General features: G+C 38.6%; 1 protein-coding gene across 1 annotated transcript in view; it reads left to right on the plus strand.

The window, feature by feature from the left end:
* LOC134527474 (hsp70-binding protein 1-like) overlaps positions 1 to 27,774 on the plus strand; it is a 65,589-nt gene that overhangs the window by 12,516 nt on the left and 25,299 nt on the right. Inside the window, exon 2 of the mRNA XM_063360173.1 lies at positions 10,060 to 10,240. Coding sequence (XP_063216243.1) covers positions 10,060 to 10,240 — 181 coding nt within the window. The remainder of the gene's footprint in view (positions 1 to 10,059; positions 10,241 to 27,774) is intronic.

The following is a 27,774-nucleotide window of genomic DNA, read 5'->3' on the forward strand; positions in this document are numbered from 1 at the left end:
TTGTCAAAAGTATGACCTGACAAGTTTTCTTTTTTTCTGGCTTTCTTTTTCCTATCACGATCTTTCCGAAGGTACAAGGCCCACTTTTCTGGATCTTCTGTTTTCCTCTTCCTAGACTCTGCCATCAGTAAGCCTTTTGGTTTTCCCATTGCCTGAAATAAGAAAGGGCATAAATTATTAGAGGGTGCTGGCTGGCTAAATATAAGAATCAAGTTAGTGACTTTAGAAAAATTCTACTGACAAAGGTTTTGCCCTGGCTACAACACTAGAAAGTGAGAGATTAACATGAAACTGAAAAGTATATCATTCATGGAACTAAATAGTTTGACCAAATGTCACACCACAATTCAAGATGATAAGCAAAACAATGACACACTCAACTTCCTAAAAACTTAAGGTCCTTATTCAAGTTCTTGTTAGAAATACAAATTGTAATTTTCAACATTAGCATTCATGTTTTTCTAAGAAAAGCATTTTGAAAAACAACAAAGGAGTTTGTTTTGAAGTATCGTGGTGGGGGCAGGCAAGGTACCTCACACTCCACCTCAACCTCAGCACTATACCAACAGCGCGCAAAGACAAATTACCCCTTCTGTTAGGGGCACACAGAGCGTAATGTGTGGTAAACTAATCGTGAACAAGAAAGCAAAAATATAAATAGTACAGATGCTAACAAGATGATATATACATATCATCTTGTTAGCATCTGTACTATTTATATTTTTGCTGTAATATATATATAGTTACAATTCACTGCAGGTTCATAAAGGATAGCCCAATTAAAGATTTTTATCACACACAGTTTTATTTATTGCCACTATTACATTTCTAGCTAATAATCTAAAAATGCCAATTAATCAATTGTACTTTAAAAAATGTTGCTTCCTCCAGTCACTCGTTTCTCACAATCCACACGCCTTGCTGGGCCGCACCTCTGGCGCAACTCTCGCCGCAGCACCTCCATTGCCGCACGCTGCCGTCGCACTTCCCCTTCGTCGAGATACCACTCGACGCCTCGCTCGGAACTCCGCCGCGTCCGCGACACTATTGCCCGGAACTGAACTCTTTTCCCTGGAACCTTCGTCCAAGGACTTCGCTGCTCTATCGCCCGGAAACTACTCCGCGGGAAAACTCCCGACTTCACTCTGAACTCCACTGCCTCCCTGCCCTGACGTCCTCGGGCATATATATAGGCTCCGGTGCAATTCCAGAACTCACGAGAGCGGCCGGGGCCAGTCGCGTTATTCGAGCGGTCCCGACGGCAGAAATCTCTCGAAAACACATGTCAGCGGCTAGCGTAACTCCGCAGCTGGCAGGTTTCGGATGTTAAACTAACAGTTTCGCGTGGGGGAAGCGGAAGGCTGGAGGGAGATAAAGCAGCGACCCAGGTGCGCACGGCACATCTCATGTTACGGCGGCATGTGATGCAGCCAAGCTAGCTCTGCACCTGCACGTGACGTGTCCTTGCTAACGTTTGTAACAATATATGTGTGTGTGTGTGTGTGTGTGTCTCTCTCTCTCTGTCATACATTCCATTAATATTCTGACAAAAGGACACTATAATAAGAACCTTTATAGCACATAAGAAAAAGACGACGCATACATGATCCAGTACATACTATTCTCAGATATGGGAATACCTACACTTGCATGCCCATTCAATAGCAGTTTACAATACCCACGTGGGTGAGTACATGAGCCCTCAAACAAATACGTAAAACCGTTGATTCTAATAGGGCGTAAGTAACAGTGCTTGACCACATCAATCAATACTATCAATACTAATATTATAAATGTGAAAGTAACTCTGTCTGTCTGTCTATTTGTTACCTTTTCCCGGCTGAACGGATCATAATGAAATTTGGCAAGGAGATAGATTATATCCTGGGGATGGATATAGGCTACTTTTGTCTAAGAAAATAATCTTTAAACGGGTTAAAAAAATATATCTTAATTTTATGTAATGTGTGTCATAGATATACAAACTGTTAGTGTCATTCCTCTATGTTTGTCGAGCAATAGCTTTCAAGCCATTACATTACGTTTTGCTATTGTAAGGAATTGAGTAGAGAGTAAGAAAAATTAAAGCTCTGCATTCTAGTACCTCAATACGCCAGTAGATGTCACTGTTAGATTTTTTTTATTAATCGTTTTATAGTTTGCACATCCTAACTAATATTATAAAAGTGAGTGTTTGTTTGCTACGCCATGAAATTTTGCATAGAGATAATTTGTGGGCTGGAGAGTGACATACACTCATTTTTATGTACGGTTCCAGTGGAATTTTGTAAATACTTAAAAAAATTACATATTTTTCTATTGTTACATTTTGTTTGGTTCATCGCAATTAAATTTATTTATATATGTTTTTTTAAATTTAATTTCTTCTATATATATTTTCTCCCTACCTAGGATACCCATAATTCTTTTAAATTTCACGTGTATGTTTTCAATGTCATTAGAGTAGTACAATTTTTTTTGTCAAATTAGTTATTTATACTTTCTGTTTCATTTTGGAAACATACATTTTTTTTTTAGGTATAATGACAAATAAAAAAAATTAGTTTCCCTAACATTCTTAGGTTTTTATTGTGTGTATAGTTTCAAGTTTAATATTATGTAGGTACATAAATTCTTAAACTTTTAAATTCCTTCGAAATTTATTCAAAGGTTGGTAGGGCCTACTAATTTTTTCTATTCGTCAATATTGTAATTATGGTAGATAGGAGTACAGTAAATGCCTACATTCTTATATTCCTTTATATCTCTTTCGATTTGGAGTGTTTCCGAGCCATTCGGGGTCCTCAACATCACCCCCCTCCCCTCCTCAGAGGTCAAAGCCCCAAAATATCAAGTTTAAAAATTAAAAAAAGACTTTCTATTTCTATTTTAAGTGTTTTCGAGCCATTCAGGGTCCTCGAACCCCCCGCCCCCCTCTGGGGACAAAGCCCCAAAATTTGGAAATTTCAGGAATTTCAAATATCTATTCTTTCGAGATGGAGTGTTCCGAACCATTCGAGGTGCTGAAACTCCACACACACCCTCCCCCCCCCCCCCCCCCCCGGCTCAAAAGTGAAAGCCCCAAAAATGCAAAAATTAGGAGGAAATAATAAAAAAATTTTATGTCAATATTAATTAAAATGTAAAAATTAAAATTATATTTTGAAAAACTAAAACTACGCTTTAATTGTTGTACTAAAATGTGAAATATTGTTAAATATTTCATTAACATTAAAAATATTATCTTATGTAATACATAATTTATGATGTAGGAAATGATAAATAAATGTACATTAAGCTACCTACCTTCTCTTATTCAATATTCTCAGAAATACCATATTTTTATTTGTAACAGGGTTATTATTATTCTAAAAATATTGAAATAAAGGTTATGGTGTTGGTAAGAATAATTCTAACTCAAAATAAATATCAGTTTATTATATTTATTTTGGAATTCATATCTGCGGTTTAAAGAAAAAAAAGATTAGTTTGGTTTCTGTCTGAGAAGCCAAAATTGTCGTATTTACTTAAGTCTCAATTTTAACATTGTCGTCCCTATTGGAAAATAGCCGAGGGGTAAGAAATAGAGGTGTAAAAGTAACGAAAAAAAGCATACCCGTATGTATTCGTTACTATAACAATTAGTACTCGTTACTATCGTATCGTTATGTTACTCGTTACTTCTGATACAGCATAACATGCTATGTTATGTTGCAGCAACAAATTGAGTCGTATTGCGTATGCGTACAGTATGACGTCGCGTAAATAATAATAAATAGAATATAAACAATTAACAATATTTGATAATTAACAGTTTTTGCTAACCAAGAAACAATTTAATCTCATTAGAGCGGTTTTATTATATTAGTATCTCTTATATGATAAAAACAAAAAAAAACACGTGAAAATACGCGATAATAAAAAACAAAAACATACATATTTCTAATTTGTAAAAAATACTTTCTTATTAACAGTAAAAAGACTTGGACGACAAATTTCCAAATTATACTTTACTTAATAAACAAACCGTTCTTTGTAACTTAAATTCATCGAATATGCATGCGCATGCGTAAAACATACGAAAAATGCGAGTAACGAAATACAGTCGTGTGTAACGTTTCGTTACTCGTTACTAAATGGCGCATCCGTTACTCAGTACCGAATCCATACGGTTTGCTACAGCTCTAGTAAGAAATTAGGGGATTTTGTTATAGTAATAATAAGCAAACTAAGATACTAATATGTTTGATAAGAAATTTGAGATCTGTACTTTACATTCAAATGAAGATGTGATTGTATCAAATTTCCTTAAATATTGGAAGGTATTTGTAATAAAGTGAAATTGTTAAATTATTATAAGAATAGCTCTAACCTTAATAAATAAATAAATAGTGTCAGTGTAAACAATGGCATAAACTTGTGAGGATTAATATATATATTTAATTGTCTACATCATTAAATTAAAGAAGAGAAGTGTGATTTAGTCAAGGTAAAATATCTTCGAACACACTAACAATAAATTTTTAACATCATATAAATAATCTATACTAAACATTAAAAAACTTTTCACCTAACTTCTTGAAAAAATTTCTTTCTTAAATATTTAAGGATTGTAAAAATAATTTCTGTACCTAAAAATGTATTGTGCCTATTTATTTAGTAAAAATATTTGGAACTTTTTATCATGGTAAGATTTCTGCAATACTCAGAAATTGCGCGAGCGAAGCCGCGGGTTATTAGCTATTATGTATGTATGTATGTATGTATGTATGTATGTATGTATGTATATATATATATATATATAAAAAATTCAAAAATTACAAAAGAAACGTGCTGTCTGTCCGGGCGTGGAGCTGCGTAACAAGGATCACTGAGCACACAACCTTAAGGATGAGAAATGCGAGACAAGTTAAAAAAAAAGGGGGTCTAATTAGCATACACGAAAAACGTAAGCAAGCTATACAATGGGACCTGCAAGTCACCACTAATGCAGCTATAAAGTAGTACAACGGCTATGCCCGCCTTCAAAGGGCAATCAGAAACTCAGTGTCAAAACTAACGCAACTTTAGTACGCATGGCCACAAGTTACCAAACGTCAAAAAGTAAGCTACGACCAAGAAATGAAGCTTGCCATCATCAGGATGGCCGACGTCGCAGCACCACCGACGAAACCGCGAACCCGAACAGAACCGCCCGAGCTTATGCTAACACCATAGCTATGTACCCAAGCTAAAGGGCACTAGAGTAGCAATCAGTAGGCCTGGAGAGGGGAAGAGCCTACGGGAGGGGAACTGAAGGTTGTGGGGAGGGGAAGGGAGGAGCCGGCGGGCGCCGACGAGGTAAGGCGCACGCTTCAAATTCCCGTCCCCTGGTGAAGCCTTCCATGACGAACGGTGAGGAAGAGCTGCAGAAGACGATGTGTGGCGGATGATTCTGGAGGAGAGTTTGAAGTAAGACGATAAGCATCATGACGACAGTAGACGGTACTGCAGGTGGGGCCCAATCAGGAAAAGCTCCTAATGGGCCCGCAACGTCCACAGCAGTTTGCAGCGCAGAATATCCGTGACCAGGAGTATGAAGGTATCTAAATCAAAACCCATGATGAATATGCCACAACAAACACGCATCTCAGGTGCCCGTCCCCAAAAAACACTAGGAGCGTCTCAGCGCAAGGTGCAGAGAGGGGTGGCGGAGGCAGAGGCGGTAGCGATGGCAGTGGCAGCGGCACAGCTCCAGCACCTCGAAACTGCGAGTCTTTCAGCGCACGGTGGCCGGGCGCGACAATCCATGAAGGAAGCGGCAGCGCCCAGGGGTGCTCGGAGAGGGGTGCCATCCAGAAGCCACATCACTAACTCACGGTAGAAGTGTATCCAGGCGGGCGCACTCGTAGGCGACAACCAGCATCGGCGGCGCAAGAAGTACGGCGTAACGGTGCGACGGAGTACAAGCACACAAGCGGACGTCGGAGGCATAATGCCCTTCTGAATAGCTAGCTTAACAAATATGCCAAATGCTCAAATTAACAAATCAAAAAAAAAATATGTAAACATATATACAAAAGCTACTACTTATGCTGCTCATAAAAAAGGGAAAAAGGGAGAACAATTATGGCACATACGCCTTCAATTGTGACACATGGCATTTCTTGTATCTAAACCTTTTATTACAATCTTGCAGAAGCACTGTATTCTTGCCCAAAAATCTCGTAATTTTGAATGGGCCTGAATAAGGGGGAATTAATTTAATGTTAATCTGTGCGGCCAGAGAAGGAAGGACATATGACAGCGATAGGACTAAATGATATGATAACCATGGGGCTGCCTGGTCTTATTATATTGCGTCTCGACAATGTCGCGGGCCTTTTGAAGGTTACAAGACACATAGGCAAGAATTTTCTCCAGGTCAGCCTCCGATAGGATGGTACCTAGAGACTGCAGTCCCCGCAAATTGAGAAGAGGGTGCGAGAGCTCTCGGCCCAAGAAGGGAATGGAAGGCGGAAACCCTGTGGCGGAATGAACGGCAGAATTTAGGCCCATACTAATAAAGTCCAGATCTGTATCCCAGAGGGTCTGATCTGAGCGGTATAAGGCAGTAAGGATACCCTTGAGCATGCCCTGCGGAAATATGCTGAGCTATAAATATGTTTAATAGCCTACTCAAAACACATATTACTGTAAATATTTGACTGGAAATACCGTGCATTGTCAGAGACCAGCATGGCCGGAGCCCAAAGAGCATCCATACCTGCTCCCTAAGGGCCTTAACGATCGAACAAGCCTTCATATTCTTAAGTGGCAGAAGTATTACAAATTTAGTACATATATCGACCAAGACAAGTAAACAAATATTGCCCTTACGAGAGTGTGTCAAAGGACCAAAAATGTCCAAATGGACAACGTGCCAGGGCGCCACTGGCAGATCCGCACAATACAAGCCCACCTTGGTGTTCTGGGGCGGCTTAGAAATTTGACAATTGAGACAGGACCTGACGAAAGTACGGACGTCATTACGAAGATCAGGCCAATACAAATGCGCAGAAATACGGCGGAACGTTTTATCCATTCCAAGATGGCCTCCGATCAGGGAAGCGTGGTAGTATCTCAGTACCATCGGCCTTAAAATTAAGGGTACCTATCACAACCTTTCGGGCTCTCCCCGTACTGCCTGTGAAATAAATAAGACCCTGCTCCTCAACAAAAGGGACACCTTTTTTAATTTTAATTTTTTGTAATTTTTTGTGTTTCTGTTACATACATAAATAGTTAACATAACATTTTTTCAAAAAGGTTAAATTATGTATGCATAACTTCACTCTAAAGAGGAGGTACTGCCTGTAGTAAAGAACTTGTTATAAGTTTCATTAGATTAAAAATAAATGTAGTGTTTAAGTTAAATTATGAAAAACACCCCAAAATTTGTAATTCCATTACTGTGGAATGGTCCACTAGTAAGGTGTAAAAAAATTACAACAATCATTCAATGGGATCTAAAATTCTGCAATTTTGGAGTATCATTTCATTATTGTAATCAAAATTGAATGTATTACTAATAATTTAGAATAATTAATGGATATATGTAGATCCATATAAAGTTTGAGTGGGAATGGTTTGGAAAAGCAAATAATTTAAATTGGAAATGTTTTTAAACTTTTTAAATTTCTGATTATCATTATTAAATTAGTCACCTTTGTATAAAATTATTCATATACATTTTTAATAAGTCAAATTTATATATATTCTATGTAATTTTGATGTTTAAGTGCCTATTATATGTGTTATTGCTGATTACATTTACTGAAACACTATTTAAGATTAATCCCTTTATGTATATTTCTTATTCTTTTATTATTTTCCTAGGTGTAATGGTTGAAATGTTAATAGTTTGAACATTTAAGATAACATACCTTATGAAAAAAGTCATAAAGCTATGTACTATACGGTTTCGTTGGTTTTTGCACAATGACAAGTTTATTTTACAGCTGCGTTTGCCCTTGCTGGCTGGGAGCGGCTTTCCGTACTCCTTGAGCGAGAGCAGGCAGGAACCTGAAAACATTACAACATTCAAGAAGACCGTGATGAAATGTCTCTATCTCTCTATGTGTGTGTGTGTGTGTGTGTGTGTGTGTGTGTGTGTGAGAGAGAGAGAGAGAGAGTGAGTGTATTGGCTGTCTGCGTGCGTACCTTCTCGCCTGCTACCAAAAATGGTGGCCTTTAATACCTGTCTTTATAGTGCCCTGTTTCTGTGGAGCATTTTGTTTATTTTTGAAAATGAAGTGATAAATAAATATCTGTATTCAGTTTTATTCTGAGAAAAAAAATTAATTCAATTCTTTTATAAGAGAATATATAGTCAAATTTAAGTAACTATGAAAAACAGTCTTTAACTAATCAGCTATAAATACACTGCAGCATACTTTGTTTATAATATTTGTACATTTGCGCTTGAGAAGAACATTGCAGCCATCAGACATTCTGCTTGCAACAAAGTTGGAGCTGTCGTTTGTTGTTGTCACCTCGTGTCTGATCGCGACAGTTTTGTGGCGTTGTGCCGTTTCCGATTGTGTGCATTGTGTTTATGTGAATACCTGGAAGTCATCTTCTATCAGAAAGAATGTCACGGGAAAAGCGCGGAAATATGTGGCTTTGGTTAGGAACTTTCACTTTTTGTTTCTGGTATATATTAAGGTCAATGGCGCATATAAATAAAGGCAAACAAAATTGGAAAAGGAATTTTTTATATTCTCACCTTTTTCCTAATTACTGTGTAAAACAGCCTTGCGATATTTCTGTTATTTCATTAGCTACTGCAGAATTATTTTACAGTAGCGTGAACATACAAGAATGTTGAATTCTTGGAACAAGACGTTTGCATGTCGTAGGGAATTCAGAAATGCATTTAATTTTTTTTGTTCCTAATGTTTTTCTAATCATTCTATGAAAAGTAATTGTGATACTGCATGTAGTTTACCAGTAGTTTTTAGTTTTATCAGATGGCTAAATATGTTCTATAAACTAATTGTACCAGTGATGTTTATTAGTTGGAAGCAATTGTGCCAACTGTAGGAGTATTTGTGCTACTGAATAATATAAGGTATCTGATAAGCAGTGATAACCTCATTATGTAAACTTAAAACTTTAAAGGAAGGTTTTTTTTTTTTACATTACCATGTTATAGTAAATGGGAGTGGGATACTTTGACTAAATTTTTAATTTTTCAGTTGTCTGACTGTTTTTCTATTGTATCTTTTTAAAATGTAAATATAGTGACACAAATTTGTGATTGTTTTAGTAGCATAGCCAAGACTGTTTTCTATGAGAGCCAGCCCTAATCCTGCTGTCGCTGCTCTAATGTTTACTTGACACTAGTTGCAACTTGATCATGTGGTTCTCCAGTGTTTCATAGGAACATAGCATAGCCAAGGCTGCTGTCAAAAAGACAAGGATTTATATTATTACGTTACATCCAGGGCCAAGACTGTATTCTATCTTGATTGGTTTTCAATTTCAAGCGAATATTGAACCTTATTGAATTTGGCTGACAATTGCATACTAGTAAGTCAGAGCTCATGGCATTGCTGTTGCAACTGAATGGCATATGTGTTGCCTGCAGGCATAGCGTAGCAGCTCGTAGTTTGAAGTGGAACCACCACAGCTGAGAAAAAAGCACCTACCATAGCTGTCTGTTTTATCTTTTTTAGTAACAGTTATCAACTTAAAAAAAAAAGAAATGTAATTTACAAAAATCCAAACTTAAAATTTTAGCTAAGCAAAAAAATTAATATTTTATTTAATTTTATTTCACACTGCCAAAACCAGAACAGTTATTTTAGGCATCACAAAATTTATTATTTATTCCAAAATTCCAGTGAAAAATATATAGGACTAATTACTCCATCTCAAGTGAAAAGTCAAAGAAGTTATTAATGTAAAACTCTGTAGTCTAGAATAATGATGTAAAATACCAAAGCATGGATCATGATGCAGCTGGTACTGGATCAGTATTGTGTTTGTAATGTGTAGTTACTGGGTCGGTAACTGTGCCTGGTGCACCTGTTGCAGAGACGATTGTTCCTGGAGCAAGCACTGAAGTCGCTGGCAGTTTATGTGGTCGACATGCTGGTGAGAGCAGTGAAGGTGCTGCACAAGGCAAGCACTCTGAGTCTGGACGATGACCCCAGTGAATGTGAAGCAGCACTGGATGACATTTTGGATCACGTTGATCACATAGACTTTGCAAATGGTTGGTACTGATTCGGCTTTCATTGTTGATTTGAATTAAAACTTCTTTGCTGAGGGGGCTACAATTTTTGAGCGTTACGAAAATTCCGATCGCACGAGGAGAATAGTTAGGTACGTGGTGGGGGAACTGGTAGAGGAGAAAAGTGTGTCAGTGGCGACACCTTCAACGCGTGCAATAGCGGTCATGTGGAAAGACGGCAAGGAGGGGGGGATAGGTACGTAGCCTAGCATGTTGTATGCTCATTGTAACGGCTGAAAGGGGAGATGGTAAGGAAGAGGTAGAAGAGAGGCTGCAGTAATACTACGGAGTTGTCGTAACGCTACTTGTGTTTACGTATACTCCTGTTTTCGTAACGGCTACCAATAGATGCTACCATATATATATATATATTTTTTAAATTTTAGATCATACCTGCATCCTTACTATTCTCAATTATTATCTTTTGTTCAGTACAAATAAGTAATCTCTATCTATGCCTAATAAGAAACAAGTTTCTCTTCTGTCTCATGTGGACTCCACACATACACTTTTTTGTGACCCAAATGGCCAAAGAGAAATCATTATTGTTTGAGGTAGGGGTTTTACTTGAGTTCTAAGGTACGATGTTGCAGAACACAAGTACATGTTGAAAGCACTTAATAACATTTATTTTCCATACATCATGCTACACCAGTAACCATAACCGGAACTGACGTTCACCTGCTGTCATCAGTCGTGCCAACCATCACCAGCAAGGCAGATGTACAACACCTTCCCCTTTATATGAAGACATGTGACCACTTGCTAGGGTTCTAGGATTTACTTGTTGAGACCAACCTTACATACTGAGTTTTGCAGTTGCTTTTAACAGTACACACTATGACTCAGAAAACAAGTATACTGCGTGAAATACAAGTGCAGATCACAACATACTAATTGACAAGCAGACAATAATTCACAAGCAGACCATGCCTTTACCTTTCCTCCTTTATATGTAGTTTTCTATGCAGTGACATAAATGACATACAACATTACAAATTTAAGCACTTCACAGGCTTCACCTCCCTTCCATTTCTGGTAGCCGGGGTATGGCCACTGCTGTCTGTTGCTTCCTGAGGGTCAGCACTCTGCACAACAGACACATCAGTCACTGCATTTGTCAAAATTTGGGCTCAAACCCCCGGAAGTCAGGCTCCGATGATGAGGTGCGTAGAGTCTGCTTCAGGGGGTTACTCTCCTCGTCACCAGTCTCAGTGTTGGGAGCCTCGAGCAGGATTGGAGCTGACTGGTGGGGCTTCTGCGAGGTCGTGGACTTCTTCAGATGAATCACATTGCGACGCACTATCGCATCACCCGATCCTCGCACCCAATAAGAGCGAGGTGATGGGTGTTTGTCCACAATGACTCCTGGCTCCTACTTGTCAGTTTTGTGGGTTTTGACGACCACATTTCCCCTTTAATGATTGTTATCTCCTGTTGCCTGGCAGTTTTGTTTTACATGTCTTTCATCGTCGCTCCTTTGACATTAATGCTCTAACTATGTGTTTTGGGGAGATTACCCTAGGTTTGAGGGTTTTATATGAGACAGGCAATTTACCCCGAAGTCTCCTATTAAATAGTAACTGAGAATGGGACCAGACTAAGCCAGGAAGAGGGGTGTTTCTATATTCACGAAATAGGTTCCTGAAATCAGCGCCCTGACTTTTGCATAGCAGCATTTTGCTAATCTTTACTGCAATTTCTGCCAACCCGTTACTGTAAGGATAATGAGGACTACTGGTTCGTAGCTCATTTTCGCTCAGAGCGCAATACTGACGACATTCATGAGAATTGAATGGCATGTTATCAGCCATCAGCACTCGTGGGAAACCATGAGTGCTGAAGACTTGTTGCATGGCACTGATGACGGCAGAGGAAGTCTTTTTGGAAAGTTCACACACATGTATCCATTTGGAATATTTGTCCACAAGAACCAAAAAACCTTTCCCAGAGAAGTGAAAAATGTCTGCTCCTATTGTGTCATATGGCAGCTTTGGAATGGGATGTGGGCAAAGGGGCTGTCTGTAGTTGGCTGGGTGAAACTTCTCACACACAGAGAATAATTGAATGAACTGCACAATATCAAATTACATAGATGGCCAATAAAACAACTGACGACCCTTGGACTCAGTCTTAGATTTCCCGCAGTGGCCTTTATGAAGCAGCTGAAGAACATATGGTCTTAGAGCCTCAGGAAAAACAACCTTATTGCCGAGGAAGACTAAGCCACTTTCAGCATACAAGTCATCTCCCATTTTGTAATACGGTTTGCATACTTGAGGAACTCTACTGTACGAGGGCCAATCTGACTGACAAAATTGGGACACTTGACAAAGAGCCGCATCCTTAGTTGTTTCCAACTGGAACTGAAGCAAGCGTTTGTTTGACATAGGACAGTGCTTACTGACGGAATGTACTACCTCAACCATTGCAGGATCGTCGCTTACCTTATCTGTAAGATATTGTTACGATTTCCCTGCGGGTTCGTAAAGGATAGCCCAATTAATAGATTTTATTTCACACACACAGTTTTATTTATTATCACTACTTGTCACTTACAAATAATCTTCTAAATAATTAATTACACTTAAATAAATGTCAATTTCCTGGTCACTCGTTCCGCACACCTCGCTGGGCCGCACCTCTGGCGAAACTCACGCCGCAGCACCCCTCGTGGGTCTCCGCCGCGGGACTCCGTCACCACACTCCGACGCCGCCGTCACACCCTTCGCCGAGATCCCACTCGACGACTCGCTCGCAACTTCACTCGGGACTCCGCCGCGCCCGCGACTATCGCCCGGAAACTCCCGACTCCACTGATCTCACTCACTCCCTGCCCTGGAACCTTCGTCCAAGGACTTCGCCCGGAAACTCCCGACTCCACTGATCTCGCTCACTCCCTGCCCTGGAACCTTCGTCCAAGGACTTCGCCACTCTGCCGCACCCGCGGCACTATCGCCCGGATCTCCGCCGCGGGAGAACTCCCCACTCCGACTCTGACTCAGACTCACTCGAAGGTTGGCCCAACCTTCTTTTATAGCCCTTGGGTTCCCGTCCAGAACAATCGGGCATGTCTCCGAGATATCGCGCGACCTTCGCCGTCGAAATGTCCAGAAACGCGTTGTGAGTCCTCGAAGGACGCGGCGGCTGCACAAAGAACGCCGATAAACGCAACAAGCATCGGGTTCCCACAAAACGCGCCGATAAACAGGCCTGAGTCCTTTTATTCCGCAGTGCGGCCTCCCTTAAGTAACTCGATCTGAGGCAGGTGCGCGCAGCGACGGTCAGGATGTCGCGAAATAGTATGGCACGAGATACCAGGGAGAGGATGCGGGTGGAAGGGGGCGCAGACAGGCCGAACGAGCGCGGCGACGCCAAGCACTGCAGCCAAGCGCGATCGTAACATTGCCCTTTCCTTAAACCTGTTCGTCCCGAACAGGTAATGCATCTCCTCCTGGAGGTCCCCATGCTACTCGAAGTTTAGGCCTCCTGCCTTTTCTCCATCGCGGGCTGTACAGTCTCACCAGGTAACCCTCTCTCGCAGTAGATGTTGCTTCTCTCGTCACCCAGTGACACTTCTGCGTTGCTGATGCCCAATGTCGTTCAGTCAGCTGCCCGAGACGGGCCGACCGTTGCCTTGGACGGACCCGATTCTCTTGAGAGCATTGCTCGTTGCCTCCCAATGGTTCGCTTGTTTCTTCCCTTTTTCTCTCTGTTTGTTCTCTCGTAGCTACTTGTTCACAAAGCATTTCTTCCCAGATCTTCTTCGTCTCTTCTTGGTTACTCGTGCCCTCTTGGTTCTTCTGTGTCTCACCTGGACTGCACTTAGTTTCTCCTTGTACCCTCTTCATGACTCCTTGTGTTCTCATTTTATCTTCTCGGTCTTCCTTCCCCTGTTCTTGGTCTTCCTGCATCTCTTCTTGGTATTTCTTCGTTTCTTTGCGCTTCTCTATCTCTTCTTGACTCATGTTCATCTCTCCTCGGCTCTTCAGTTCTTCTTGGCATTTTACCCTCTCTCTTTGGTTTATCTTCATTTCTTCTTGTTCAATATTCCACACTTTGTAACCCATCTTCACTACTTCTGTGCTTTTCTTCAGCTCTTCTTTCATATTCATGTCCTGGTTGTTTTCCTCGCTGTTCTCTTCACTGTTCTCTTCTTGGCTGGTCTCATCTTTGCTGGTCTTCTCTTCGCTGATCTCCTCTTCGCTGGTCTCCTCTTGGCTGGTCTCCTCTTGGCTGGTCTCCTCTTGGCTAGTCTCTTCTTGGCTGGTCTCATCGCTGATCTCCTCTTCGCTGGTCTCCTCTTGGCCGGTCTCCTCTTGGCTAGTCTCCTCTTGGCTAGTCTCCTCTTGGCTAGTCTCCTCTTGGCTAGTCTCCTCTTGGCTAGTCTCCTCTTGGCTGGTCTCATATTGGCTGGTCTCATCTTGGCTGGTCTTCTCTTCGCTGGTCTTCTCTTCACTGTTCTTCTCTTCTCTGTTCTTCTCTTCTAGGCTTATCTTCACTTCGGTCTTCAATTCATTATTTACTTCTTCTTGGCCATTCTTCATTTCATTCTGACCCTTTACTTCTTCCTGTCCCTTCTTCATTTCCTCCGGGTTATTATTATTGGACTCACTCTTCTTTTCTTCACGGTGGTTCTTACTCTCCTTACTTCCACTCTTCATTTCTTCCGTAAAGTTCTCGATTTTGGTTACCATTCCTTCTGTATAGTTCTTTATACTGGCTAACATTTCTTTGTTATAGTTCTTCCAAATTGCTTTTATTTCTTCCAAGGCAACCCTTATCTCTTTGTATTGCTCTACAGTAAACCCTTCAGTAGCCATCTCTCTCTAAAGCATTTACTAATCAAACAACCTAAATATTTTTTTCTAATACTGTTCTTAATTTTAAATGGTCTAGCCGAACCTTCTAATTAAACTAACAATAACTATTACATTCAAAACTAACACTGACTACAGTATACTCATACTAACTCTAGAAAATTTCAAATTCACAAAAGTTCAAACACTAACTATATTCTCAAAAACTAAATTCTATCCTCAAATTTTATTCTAATAATGTAACTGAATCCTAAATCTATTAATTAGGGCTATCCCACTTCTGACACCAATATGTTACGATTTCCCTGCGGGTTCGTAAAGGATAGCCCAATTAATAGATTTTATTTCACACACACAGTTTTATTTATTATCACTACTTGTCACTTACAAATAATCTTCTAAATAATTAATTACACTTAAATAAATGTCAATTCCCTGGTCACTCGTTCCGCACACCTCGCTGGGCCGCACCTCTGGCGAAACTCACGCCGCAGCACCCCTCGTGGGTCTCCGCCGCGGGACTCCGTCACCACACTCCGACGCCGCCGTCACACCCTTCGCCGAGATCCCACTCGACGACTCGCTCGCAACTTCACTCGGGACTCCGCCGCGCCCGCGACTCTATCGCCCGGAAACTCCCGACTCCACTGATCTCACTCACTCCCTGCCCTGGAACCTTCGTCCAAGGACTTCGCCCGGAAACTCCCGACTCCACTGATCTCGCTCACTCCCTGCCCTGGAACCTTCGTCCAAGGACTTCGCCACTCTGCCGCACCCGCGGCACTATCGCCCGGATCTCCGCCGCGGGAGAACTCCCCACTCCGACTCTGACTCAGACTCACTCGAAGGTTGGCCCAACCTTCTTTTATAGCCCTTGGGTTCCCGTCCAGAACAATCGGGCATGTCTCCGAGATATCGCGCGACCTTCGCCGTCGAAATGTCCAGAAACGCGTCGTGAGTCCTCGAAGGACGCGGCGGCTGCACAAAGAACGCCGATAAACGCAACAAGCATCGGGTTCCCACAAAACGCGCCGATAAACAGGCCTGAGTCCTTTTATTCCGCAGTGCGGCCTCCCTTAAGTAACTCGATCTGAGGCAGGTGCGCGCAGCGACGGTCAGGATGTCGCGAGATAGTATGGCACGAGATACCAGGGAGAGGATGCGGGTGGAAGGGGGCGCAGACAGGCCGAACGAGCGCGGCGACGCCAAGCACTGCAGCCAAGCGCGATCGTAACATTATGAACGAGACAGGTGGTCTGCGAAATAACTGAGTTTACCAGGTAGGTAAGTAACGTTTAGTTCATACTTCAACAGTTTGAGACGTAACCTTTGAAGGCGTGCTGAACCTATATGATGAACCGGTTTGACCATAACATTCACAAGTGGCTTATGATCAGATTGCACTAGGATTTGCTTACCATAAAGGTAGTAGTGAAATTTAGCTGAGGCAAAAGAAACTGTTAAGAGCTTCTTCTCAATCTGGGAGTAGCTCTTTTCTGCCACTGTAAGGAACCTGGAGGCAATGTGCATGAGGTGGAGACCTTTTAGGCCCTCCTGAAACAAAGTAGCACCTAGCCCATTCTGTGAAGCATCACACTATAACAAGTTGGGTTTTGGGATCAAACGGTTCCCAGGACAGGTGCACTAGTAATGAGAGACTTGAGTTTACAAAAAGCCTCTTCATGACACGGAAGCCACAACCATTCTACATCCGATTTAAGAAGTTCATACTATGGGGAACACACACTAGACATACCTGGAATATAACAGCGAACAAAATTGAACATACCTCAAGTACGTTGAAGTTCTTTGCGATTGCTGGGAGCCTGTAGACTAGTCAGCTCGGATTCGCTCAGGATCAGGTGACATGCCTGCGGCGGAGAAGATCTGGCCCACATACCTCACTTCGGAAACCTTATATTGAAGCTTATCTGGGTTGAACTTGATGCCAAGGCTGGCCGCACGTTCCACCACTTGCTGAGCACATGTATCATGGTCACCTTCTGTTTCGCCTGTGCAGAGGATATCATCGAAGAATGTCACCACTCCAGGAATAGAGGTAAAGTTCTCTTTGATAAACTTCTGGAAATTTTTTGGGGCATTGGCAATGCCGTATGGCATGCGTAGATAGCGATAGCACCCAAATGGTGTCGAGAAGCAGCACGAGACGAGTCTTCATCTAGTTGCGCTTGGTGGAACCCTTCCTTAAGATCAAATACTGAAGAAAATATTTTCCCTGTGAGCTTTTCGGACATTTCTTCCAATGTTGGTATTTCATGGTAGTCTCTAACCACCACCTTATTGAGGTCAGTAGGATCAAGACATAACCTCAATTTCCCATTTGACTTTTCCACAACCACTAGGTTGCTCACCCAAGCGCTAGCATTGAGCTTGTCGACTTTACATATTATGCCTTTCTGTTCTAACCTGTCCAGTTCTTGTTTTAATGCAGGCCTGATTGCTCTAGGGACCCTTCTTGGAGGCTTACAAACAGGGTTGCTATTATCACTAATGTTAATTCTACACACTTGTGGGAAGCAACCAATACCAGTGAAAACTTCATTGTGTTCCTTAGTGAATCTGTCCTTTGCCTCGTGGCAAGCTGAGTGAACCCTTTTCACAAGATTAAAGTCAACACAAGACTGTAACCCTAACGAGTGAGTGCTGTCAGAGTCAACTATAACAAATTCAACATAAGACTCTTGGCCTTTGACAGAGCAACACAAATCAACCACTTTTCTGGCTGCAAGAATAGTCCCACCCCAAACCTCAATTTTTAGGGACGTTGGCCTAACTTTGAACTGTTGTGAACCATCTTGAACAAACTGAGTGGCAAAATATTTTTTTCAGAACCAGGGTCCAATTTTATGTTAACTATTTTATCCTTAATCTGTATATGCTCCTTCCACTCATTGACATGGGTTGTCTAGTCCCTCTAGGATACACAGAATTTACTGTCACAGCATCACAATACAGACTCTCACTAGAGGAATGGTTTGCTTTTACCTCCCGGACTTTACGAAATCTGCATGAGGTAGCAAAGTGATTCATAATGCCACATTTGGCACATTTTTTTCCATATGCTGGGCATTTTCTGGCCTTGTGCTGTGTCTGGCACCTTGAGCAGTTGTACTCAGCGTTATCACCAAACTTGCTGTTTTGCTTTGGGCGTGATGACTTCCTATCCTTAGTGGACACGAAGTCACAACTTACACTATCATGAGCAGAATTCCGAGCTTGGATTTCCTTCGCCTGTTGTTGACTTTGTTCCATCAGACGGCAGTGTGCAGCGACTTAAGCAAGAGTAGCATTGTCTAACCTCAGCAGTACTTCCGAACGGACGAATCTCTGATGCCCTGGACGATGCGGTCGACTATCATATTCTCTTCTTGCGAAACTGGGCGCTCATAGCCACATGTTTTAATCAGGTGACGGCAATCAGTCAATAAGTGATCAAAAGACTCACCCTCAAGTTGCACTCTCTGTTTAAAAACAAACCGTTCATACAGCGGATTTGTTTTTGGTGCCTCGAACACGCAGTACACATTCTTTAGTTAAGAATACACTAGCTTTTCCGCTGGTAAGATGTCAAAAGTTTCGAAAAAGGCTCATCCTTGGGAGTCTAACATGTTTTTGAGTAGGGCGATCTTGACCTTATCTGGGCCCTCATTCTGGCCAGTAGCAATTAAATAATTTTCAAAATCGCCTTCAAACACTTCCCAGTCTTTTCGGGCCGTGGGACTCTCCAAGTTGACAGAGTCGGGTAACATTTTGAGATTTAGGCCTGCCATGGCACAAAACAAAATAAATTATTTGATTCAGTTATGTCCACGACACTGTTCGTTATCAACTACCTACTGTGGCTACGTACAAAATAGCTACAATACCGATGTCCGACAAACACGTGAACAACCAACCACACACCTACAGGTTATATTACCCACAACAGATAAATCCAATGAAAATGGATGAACTGAAATATAAAACGTAATTCCACACGACTGTGCCATGTTTTACTTGGGTTCTAAGGTATGATGTTGCAGAACACAAGTACGTGTTAAAGCACTTAATAACATTTATTTTCCATACATCATGTTACACCAGTAACCATAACCGGAACTGACATTCACCTGTTGTCGTCAGTTGTGCCAACCATCACCAGCAAGGCAGATGTACAACAGTAGGAATGGTAACAGAATTTAGATATTGCATAATTTACAAGACAGGCTCTGTGGCAGAATAACTTAATGACTTGAAACTTAGTGAATTTTTGCTCCAGCCTCAAACAAGGCAGAGTGTGAAGAGCTGAAACTGCATATTATCATAACTGCTAAATGATTTTTTCTGAATATAATCTCTGTCGAAAACACCTCGCTACGAGGAGTCAGAAATTGTATCCTGCTTGGGTTTAAGGCCTCTGCTGTGATTGGGCATTTCTGTCACGGAGTGATATGCAGTTGCGTGCTAGCCAAGTCAGTCATTGTCTGGATGAGGAACTGATAGGCCACGTATTGAGTAGTGGCTCACAAAGTATAAGATTATGTGAAAACCTTTCTTGGCTGTGGTTCGGGCACTATTGTGTAAGATCAACATGTTTTTTATCGTTTGGACTTTGCAACTAGAATTTTCTGATACAGTTGGTGGTGAAGCCTGCAACGCGACTTTAAATTTGTTTTTAGTTGTCATTTCAAGGACAAGAGTTTTTTGGCGGTACCGTAAGTTCGTTAGTGCAAACCGTATTGTAATAATTCTTCCTTCGGTACCTATGAACAGTTAATTTGTTTCTTTTGAAATCAGTGAAGAGATTATGTGCAATGTGTTTGTAAATTTGACAGGTACTTTATTTTGTGGTCGCAAGATGGCGGGGCGGCCACAAGGACTGTGAATTTTCAAGTATCAATAAAAGTACGTTAAAATCAGTTAGGTGTCTGAGAGACATTATTCCAATACACTAATCGATAATAGCAACATTTTTCGAGAACTTATATAATTTTCTTCGCCCAAATCATTATTTTTTGCAAGTTATTTATGTATGTCCACTTTAGACCAAATTTTGAGCCTTCCGAGGTGGTCTGTGGTGTGACAAATTATTGACCTTAAGGCACCCGCCTAGCTGGGAGTGAATCCCCACATTTCGCTCGTTGGCCAGGTAGTCTGGGCAGCCCACAGTGGCTGAAGCTGGAACTAGTCTGCAGCTGTGGTCACACTGCGGGGGTCCCAGCCATGTCCCCCCTTCCAAGAAGAGTCACGGCCAGTAATAGGGTGTTTGTAAACCTCCCACTACTGCTGCTGCTTTCTTCAACCTGCAGGCCATTGCTCTCACCAGAGACGCATCCTACTCTCGAAAAAATCCTATACCTAAAGTAAGAAAATCACTATTCAGTTTATTTTTATTTTTGTGCACGTAATATAGAGAATAAAATAAACTTCTAAAATTTCGTCCCGTGAATCACTGCTAAAATTTGTTTGCGTCATCAATGTTGTAAACATGATATCACATAAGTATAAACAACGTCAATCTAAATCGGTACGCTGTGCTCCACAACAGCAAAAATAAAAGTTTTAAAACTGTCTCAAACAGCCCTACCAAAACTTTCTGTTCAAATCACGAATCAGTAATTTTGAAGATTAACCCATCGCTCTCTCAATGTGTCTTGGGTGTTCCAGTTCAGGAACGCTAGATTGTTCAGCTACCATTTTGTCACATGATATGTGAGATTGACCTTCAGAACGTGTCCAACATATCATAGAACAGTTCGAAACAATGAATGAGAGAAACGCTTAATTTGTATCTGCAACTTAATATATTAGTTGTTTCTAAAGTTATTTTACATTTTATCCATTCATGATCTGAAAAATACTCTTGTAAAATTATATAGATTTAATTTATTCTTAACACAAATTTAATCACTTAGGTAATTTAAACATTTATTCAGTGTATTCATGTGTTATTTATCATAAATAAGTACACACTTAAAGACAAATACAGTTTCTTTATAAATTCAAACAGTGGGTACATTTTTCTGTACCAAATTCAACAAAAACACACCAATATTTAAATTCTCAGTTATTTGACAACTGTCAGGAAGGGACAATTGGTAGCCATCTTCTATATTAATGATGGCTACAAATTAAGCAAAATATGGAACCCACTCTTTAGAAATACTCAAATCATAGTTCCACATCCAACATCAGACAGATCGCCTCTGATTGGCAAAACCGCCCAGCCAACCAGAATAAAGGAAGGCTCTGATTGACCCACAGCTGCAGCCAATCAGGAAGCACCTTCCTCTCAGGCGAGAGTATATAAAGGCAGGATAACTTGTAAGAACCTCACTAAGTAACTGCTCCTTGATGATGGCGACTGCAATGTCGACCGAAACGTCGGTGAATTATTCGCCAAGGATGCGGCTACAACGCAGAAGCCAAGCTACTTATTACTGTAAAAACATGAGTTGAAATAAAATAAAAATACAATATATTTTTACTATTATATTCGTTCGAATATATTTTAAACCATCTTAATGTTATCTTAAAACTTGGTCAAAAGCAAATTTTTATATGAGCACATATTATTGCAAGGGATGAAAAATAGTGTTTGAATGTAAAAAAGTTCATAACTACTTTAATGGGCATAATATGAAATTCGTTGTAATGTAAGCTATTCAATGCTCGATGCATTGAGTTAAAAACATTCAAACATTTTCGCTGCATAGAATATGATAAAATGTTCATTGATCATTTTGGAGTATTGGAGAACATATAGTATGTTATGTGCATTAAGTTCGTAAAATGGTAACTTTGTTTCCAAAATTTTTCCAAAAGAACAAGTTACTTAAAATCTACTTATGTCTGTAGGCTGTGCCTAAAGGGATTTTTCAATTTGAAGCATTAAAATTGTATACAAAATATAACTTTAAAATATCAAAGATATTTTCAGATTGCAGAAAACTGAAATAAAAATTTAGACTATACATGTCTTATTTAAGTTGATGTAATCAATATTTACATGCTACTGTACAAGATACACGCAGTTCACCAATTATAAGCAAAGTTTTCCTCTGTTATATCTTACCAACGATTATGAATTTACATGTACGAGTAAAAGAATATGTTGCATTTATTTATTATTCCAAAAAAACTATTATTATCAACCTTCGAATTGGCAAATAGCATGTAACAGCTACGAAAAATTGTACTTTAAATCGGTTTCAGTTGTTTATTTCTTTACGCTGTGGTGAACCTTTTCAGTCACAACTATGTGTTTGTTTAGTTTCGCACCACATTCATGTTTTTGCCTTTCGTGCTACTGTCGTATCAGTATTGTGAATTCTATTGAAATAATGTATAGTACAGGTAGAAAGATTGACCATTTTATTACTGATATCTATTCTTACATAGTTAACACAGCATGGATATCCATCAAACGTGACACGGTAAACATAATTAATTGTAATTCTGGATTATTGAACTTTCTGTATTACACCAAATTGTTAACTGGGGAAAGGCTTATTATTATTTACTAAAACTGAACGTATTATAACATCTCTTTTAATCAGATTCTAACCTAGAGCCTATTGCTCTCTCACAGTAACGGACTACGCTATCGGAGGCCATATGTGAATACAAGTTAGCCATGAATAATTTAAGTTTAAAAAAAATAAATAGTAATAATGTACAGTATAGTAGTAATAATGTAAAGTGATACAGCCGTCAAAATATCTAACTTTATTTTTATTCTAGATTTGTTTCTTGCGAGTTGCATGTAACCTCAACTTTGTTTTTTTCCTCTTCGTTGTTTGACGTTGACAATTTTCCTTTTGGAGAAAAAAAAATATTAAAAGGAAACAGCTGAACATTATGATGTAAGACAGAGCAAAAACAATCCGGCCACGTGCAGCGATTACTCCCCACAAGAGTGGTAGCTTACTGCACGCCCTGTGTCGGGGGTGGAAGGGAGGGCCAGGCGCGCCACCCTGACCCATCTTCACCCCACCCCACGCCAACACGGCGAGGGTTGGTCTACGGCCGAGAGCGCGCCACGTGACGGACAACCAACAAGTGCAAAACAGGCCGCAGTAATACTCGTGCCTCTCGGAAATTAATGCAGCGACCCTATCATTTTATTGGTGTAAAGTGTGTAGAAAGGTCCAGCGCATGCCCTTATAAAAGTGCCACGTAAATCCCGTGAATAGTTTGTAAGATATGGCAGCATGAAAACCTCGTTTGTGGCTATATTGAGGGGTAATAAAATATTTTTTTCAATGTGTGATTCATTTTGAAAAGTTAATTAGGCCATGGCCTGATGTGTGTGTTCTTTTCGTACGAAAACAGATTTAGAAAATTTTCCGTAGTTTTCTGTAAAAACGTGTATTTCATACACTCTGCAATGCTGTTCACTAGCTAGGTAGGCGGGGGCCTTAAGTAAATCCTTAACTCCAGAATAAATTTATAGTATGCATAAAATATTACATGAAAACACAAAAATTCTTAAAAACAATTCATAAATATTTGTTCTAAAATGCACCTTCGGGTCAAAGTGCAAAAAACAATGGCAAAAATTCTCTCAAGTGCGTATCCCTCAATACAATCATTAATCTGCTTTGTAAAATATATATTGTCCACAGCCAATATACCTACTGTATTCTCAAGTTTTTATTTCAGTAAATTACCTTTTACAGTATGGATGTTGTGAAATTGAATAAGAAAGTTGATATTTGACTTTATATATTACTCGTTCAGCCCACAAACGTCATGTGTAGAGACACGCAAAATAACAGGCAAAGACACTGTTCACTTAAATACCTTAAATAACAATGCTTTGTTAAATATCAATATAAGTACTTTTTACTTATGGTTGCAAAAAACTCAATGTACATAACATCCTTTATGTTCACCAATATTCCAAAAAGATCGATTAAACATTATCATATTCCATGCAGCAAAAATATTTTGAATGTTTTTAACTGCATTGCAGCATTGAACTTTTTATCATATTTCATATTATGCCTACTAAGTTAGTTATGCAATTTTTAAGGTAATTTTAAGATGGTTAAAAACAAATTCCGATGAATATGATTCTAAGGAAGTTTTAATTTTTTAAAATTAAAACCCTTGTTTTACAGCAATAGTTCGTTTCATCAAAAATTGTTTCGGCCAAAAGTTTTAGATAAAGTTTAGGAGTTTTATAATAAATGATAATGGATTTTATATTATATCTATTTAAAAAAGTAATAACTTTTGGTTTTTCTACCCATATTATTTCCACCCCTTGCAGTAATAGTTTGTTACATAAAATTTTCTTTATACTAAATTTTGCAACAATATTTAAAAAGTTAAACAAAAATAAACACTAATTTGATAAAGTATATGATAGGGAAGTTTTATTTATTTTCTTATTTAAAACTCAGGTTTTTTCAATCCCTTGCATTAATAGTTTGTGTTATCAAAAATTGTTTCAGATAAAAGTTTTAAATAAAAATTATAGGATTTACAATCATTATAAACTGATTTGATGGTATGCCTACCAAGGGACTTATTTGGTTGTATCAAAAATTATTTCTGTTAAAATATTTAATAATATTTATAAGGTTTACAAATAATTTGAACGGATTTTATAGTGTACCTACTAAGGGAGTTAAAAAAATTTTGTTATTCAACCTCTGTTTATTCCACTCCTTGTAGTAATGGTTGGTAATATAAAAAATTATTTCAGATGAATGTTGGAGATAATAATTTACGGTTTTACAATAAAATATAATGTATTTAATAGCGTACATGGTATGGAAATAATGATTTTATTTAAAATTGTATCCCTTAATTTTTTCAACCCCCTGCAACTAAAAATTGTTTCAGACAAAAGTGTTGGCTAAAAATTATAAGATTAACAAACAATGTGTACAAATTTAATGTTGTGCCTATTAAGGGAGTTATGATTTTTTTGTTCTCCAACCCTTGTTTTTTCAACTCCTTGCAGTTATGGTTGGTTTGTATGAAAAATTTATTCAGACAAAATATGTTGTAATTACTCCTTCAAGTTATTATATGTCCAAACGGATGTGATATTTTCCATATTATGGTAGTTACATAAATTTTTCAGTTTTTCAAAAAACCATCCCCATTTCTACCCCTTTGGTCAGATATTGCCCATTAACAAACTCGACCGAGTTTTTCCACTACTAAATTTTTGGAATCATTATGGAAGTGATTTGTGAAAAATTTTGGCAGTTATCATGTCCATAAAATAAAAAAATATATATATGTTTACATATACAGTGTAAACTCTATATAACGACACTTAACGGACTGAGCATTTTTCGGCGTTATAGAGAGTGGTCGTTAAATGGAGAGAAATAAAATATATAATTTTACTATTCTATAATAATATGCATTTACTAATATAGTACACATTTTACACACGAAAATTAATATTTATACAAATAACAACACTTTTGCGTATAGTCTGTTATCTTTGACTATTATTTTTTGCTGCTCCGATATTTTAATTGTATTTTCTTATGTATCCTCTTATTTTAAATTTATTTTTTCTGCTTTTCCATATTGTAGACACGGTAGAGCGGCTAAATCCAAAGCGTCTTTCAACATCACTGATCTTTTTTTCCCGCCTCTATTAAGCGTATTAATAAAACCTTTTCGTCAATACACAAAGATTTTCGTTTACTCACCCTGTTTACAGTTCGAAAGTCTGTAAGCAAATGTGATAATGATAACGTGTAACAACTTGACAAACGTCTAGTGACCAAGGTAAACATGTGCAAGTTCATCATACAAAAAACAAAAGACAAAATTTCTTAGAATCTCCGGTACGTCAGTCGAAGTAAAGCTAGATAATACAACAACAAAACAGCAAGCAAAAGAACGTACACAGCTGCAGTTCTTATCAACTTCGGCAACTTAGAAAGTACTGATTAATGATTTATAATGTTGTATTGTTGTTGTTAAATAGAGTGAGCGTGATGCTATATAGAGTATATTATTGTATAGAAAACAAGGTAAACCAACCAAACTCAAGCAATTTCGACGTTTTAAGGAGTTTGTCGTTAAATTGAGTGACGTTATAAAGAGTTTACACTGTATATGTAAACTTTTGAGTTTACGATGGTTTTGGAGTCTATAGACCATGAAACTAAATAAAATATAAAATTTTTTACGGAAGTGTTACCATGCTAACGGCTATAATAGGTAGTATTTCTTTGAAATCTACGTATGACAACCAATCATTGACGTCATTAGGCTGACAAGTTCAAATCAAATAGGGCATTCAAAAATATTTCTCCCTGTCCTTTTAAGTAATAAATTTTGAATTAATTGTTAAACCTTTCTTCAACAAACAGCATGTATATTAAATTAAATCACAGTTAAAGCATATTCTAATAAAATTTTCAATCCAAAATCTACAGGTAAATTTCTTTGGCTTCTAGGGCAAAAAAGTTGAAGCGTTGCTAACACAAAAGCTTACCTAAAGCAGATGATAATTTAACTTCAAATTCCAAAAAAAATTCTATTTTGGGCAACTGTAAAGGGCATAAGTCTAAGGGAACCCCAGTTGATTTGTGCCGTGTATACCACTCACGAAAGAATTTAGTTAAAATCTTTGTGGCACGTAAAACTTCAACAAACATAGTCATTGTTAACTAGCAGTGGATGGTGCGAACTTACAGTAGAGCTAGGCATCTGTGGATAATTTTTTTTCTTTTGAATCAAATTTTGAATTATTACAATATTCTCAAACATAGAATATTTTTGAATTGAATTTTAACACACAATGAATTTATTTTTTACTATTTACACAGGATTATAAGAAAATTGATTGAAAAACAATAAATAATAAAGAGAGGAATGTACATTAAACCATAACAAATATGTGTAAAATGTAGGAAAATCGAAAAATCTGTCATACGGTAAAATTTTAAGTTTGAGAATCTTTTTTTATATAACTGATTATGTGTATTATACAGAAAGCAAATCTAAAGTATCAGTAAATTATCTTTCATGTTTAATTTTTTTCAGTTTTTTTTTTTATGAGTCCCACTTGGTGTAAGAATGTATATTGGTAACCAATAATTACATATATAGATACTTACATATGATTTAAAATGTGGAATAAAATATAAAACTATTTAAGTATTTAAAAAACCAAATTATTCACGAATATTGAGTATTTTTTGAGTACTTGCAGACCCTTAAGTTGAGCCTCTGCTGACGTTCTCACTGTTCGAAGTGTAGAAATATAGCCAAGCAGCCCAGCTGGCTACCAAAAATATCACAGTCTTGCATACTTCCTCTTTAATGCTGTCAGTCTATGACCCCGGTAGCCTGATTTTTGTACTTTAGAAGGTGTAATAGATAAAATGGTTGCCATATTTTTTTTATTTAGGAAGTTAATATAAAAATATTTTTTAAGAGCTATCATGTAGTTATTTAAATGGTCCTGAAAAATGATGCAATAGTAAATTTACATTCCTAAGTAACCCAGCAACATTCTGCTTGATCCTGCACATGCAAACAAACTTATAAAAAAAATAGTAAAACCTTTGCATAGCAAACATCATTTTAACAAAGTCATTATAGCAAATATAAATTTAATGAGTGTTAGGGAATGCCGAAACATGTATTAATGAAAATAAGGAAAATACGTTAAATGAAGGAAAATACATCCGGAAATGAAACCCTGCA

This window comes from Bacillus rossius, chromosome 1, assembly GCF_032445375.1.
Source record: "Bacillus rossius redtenbacheri isolate Brsri chromosome 1, Brsri_v3, whole genome shotgun sequence".
NCBI lineage: Eukaryota > Metazoa > Arthropoda > Insecta > Phasmatodea > Bacillidae > Bacillus > Bacillus rossius.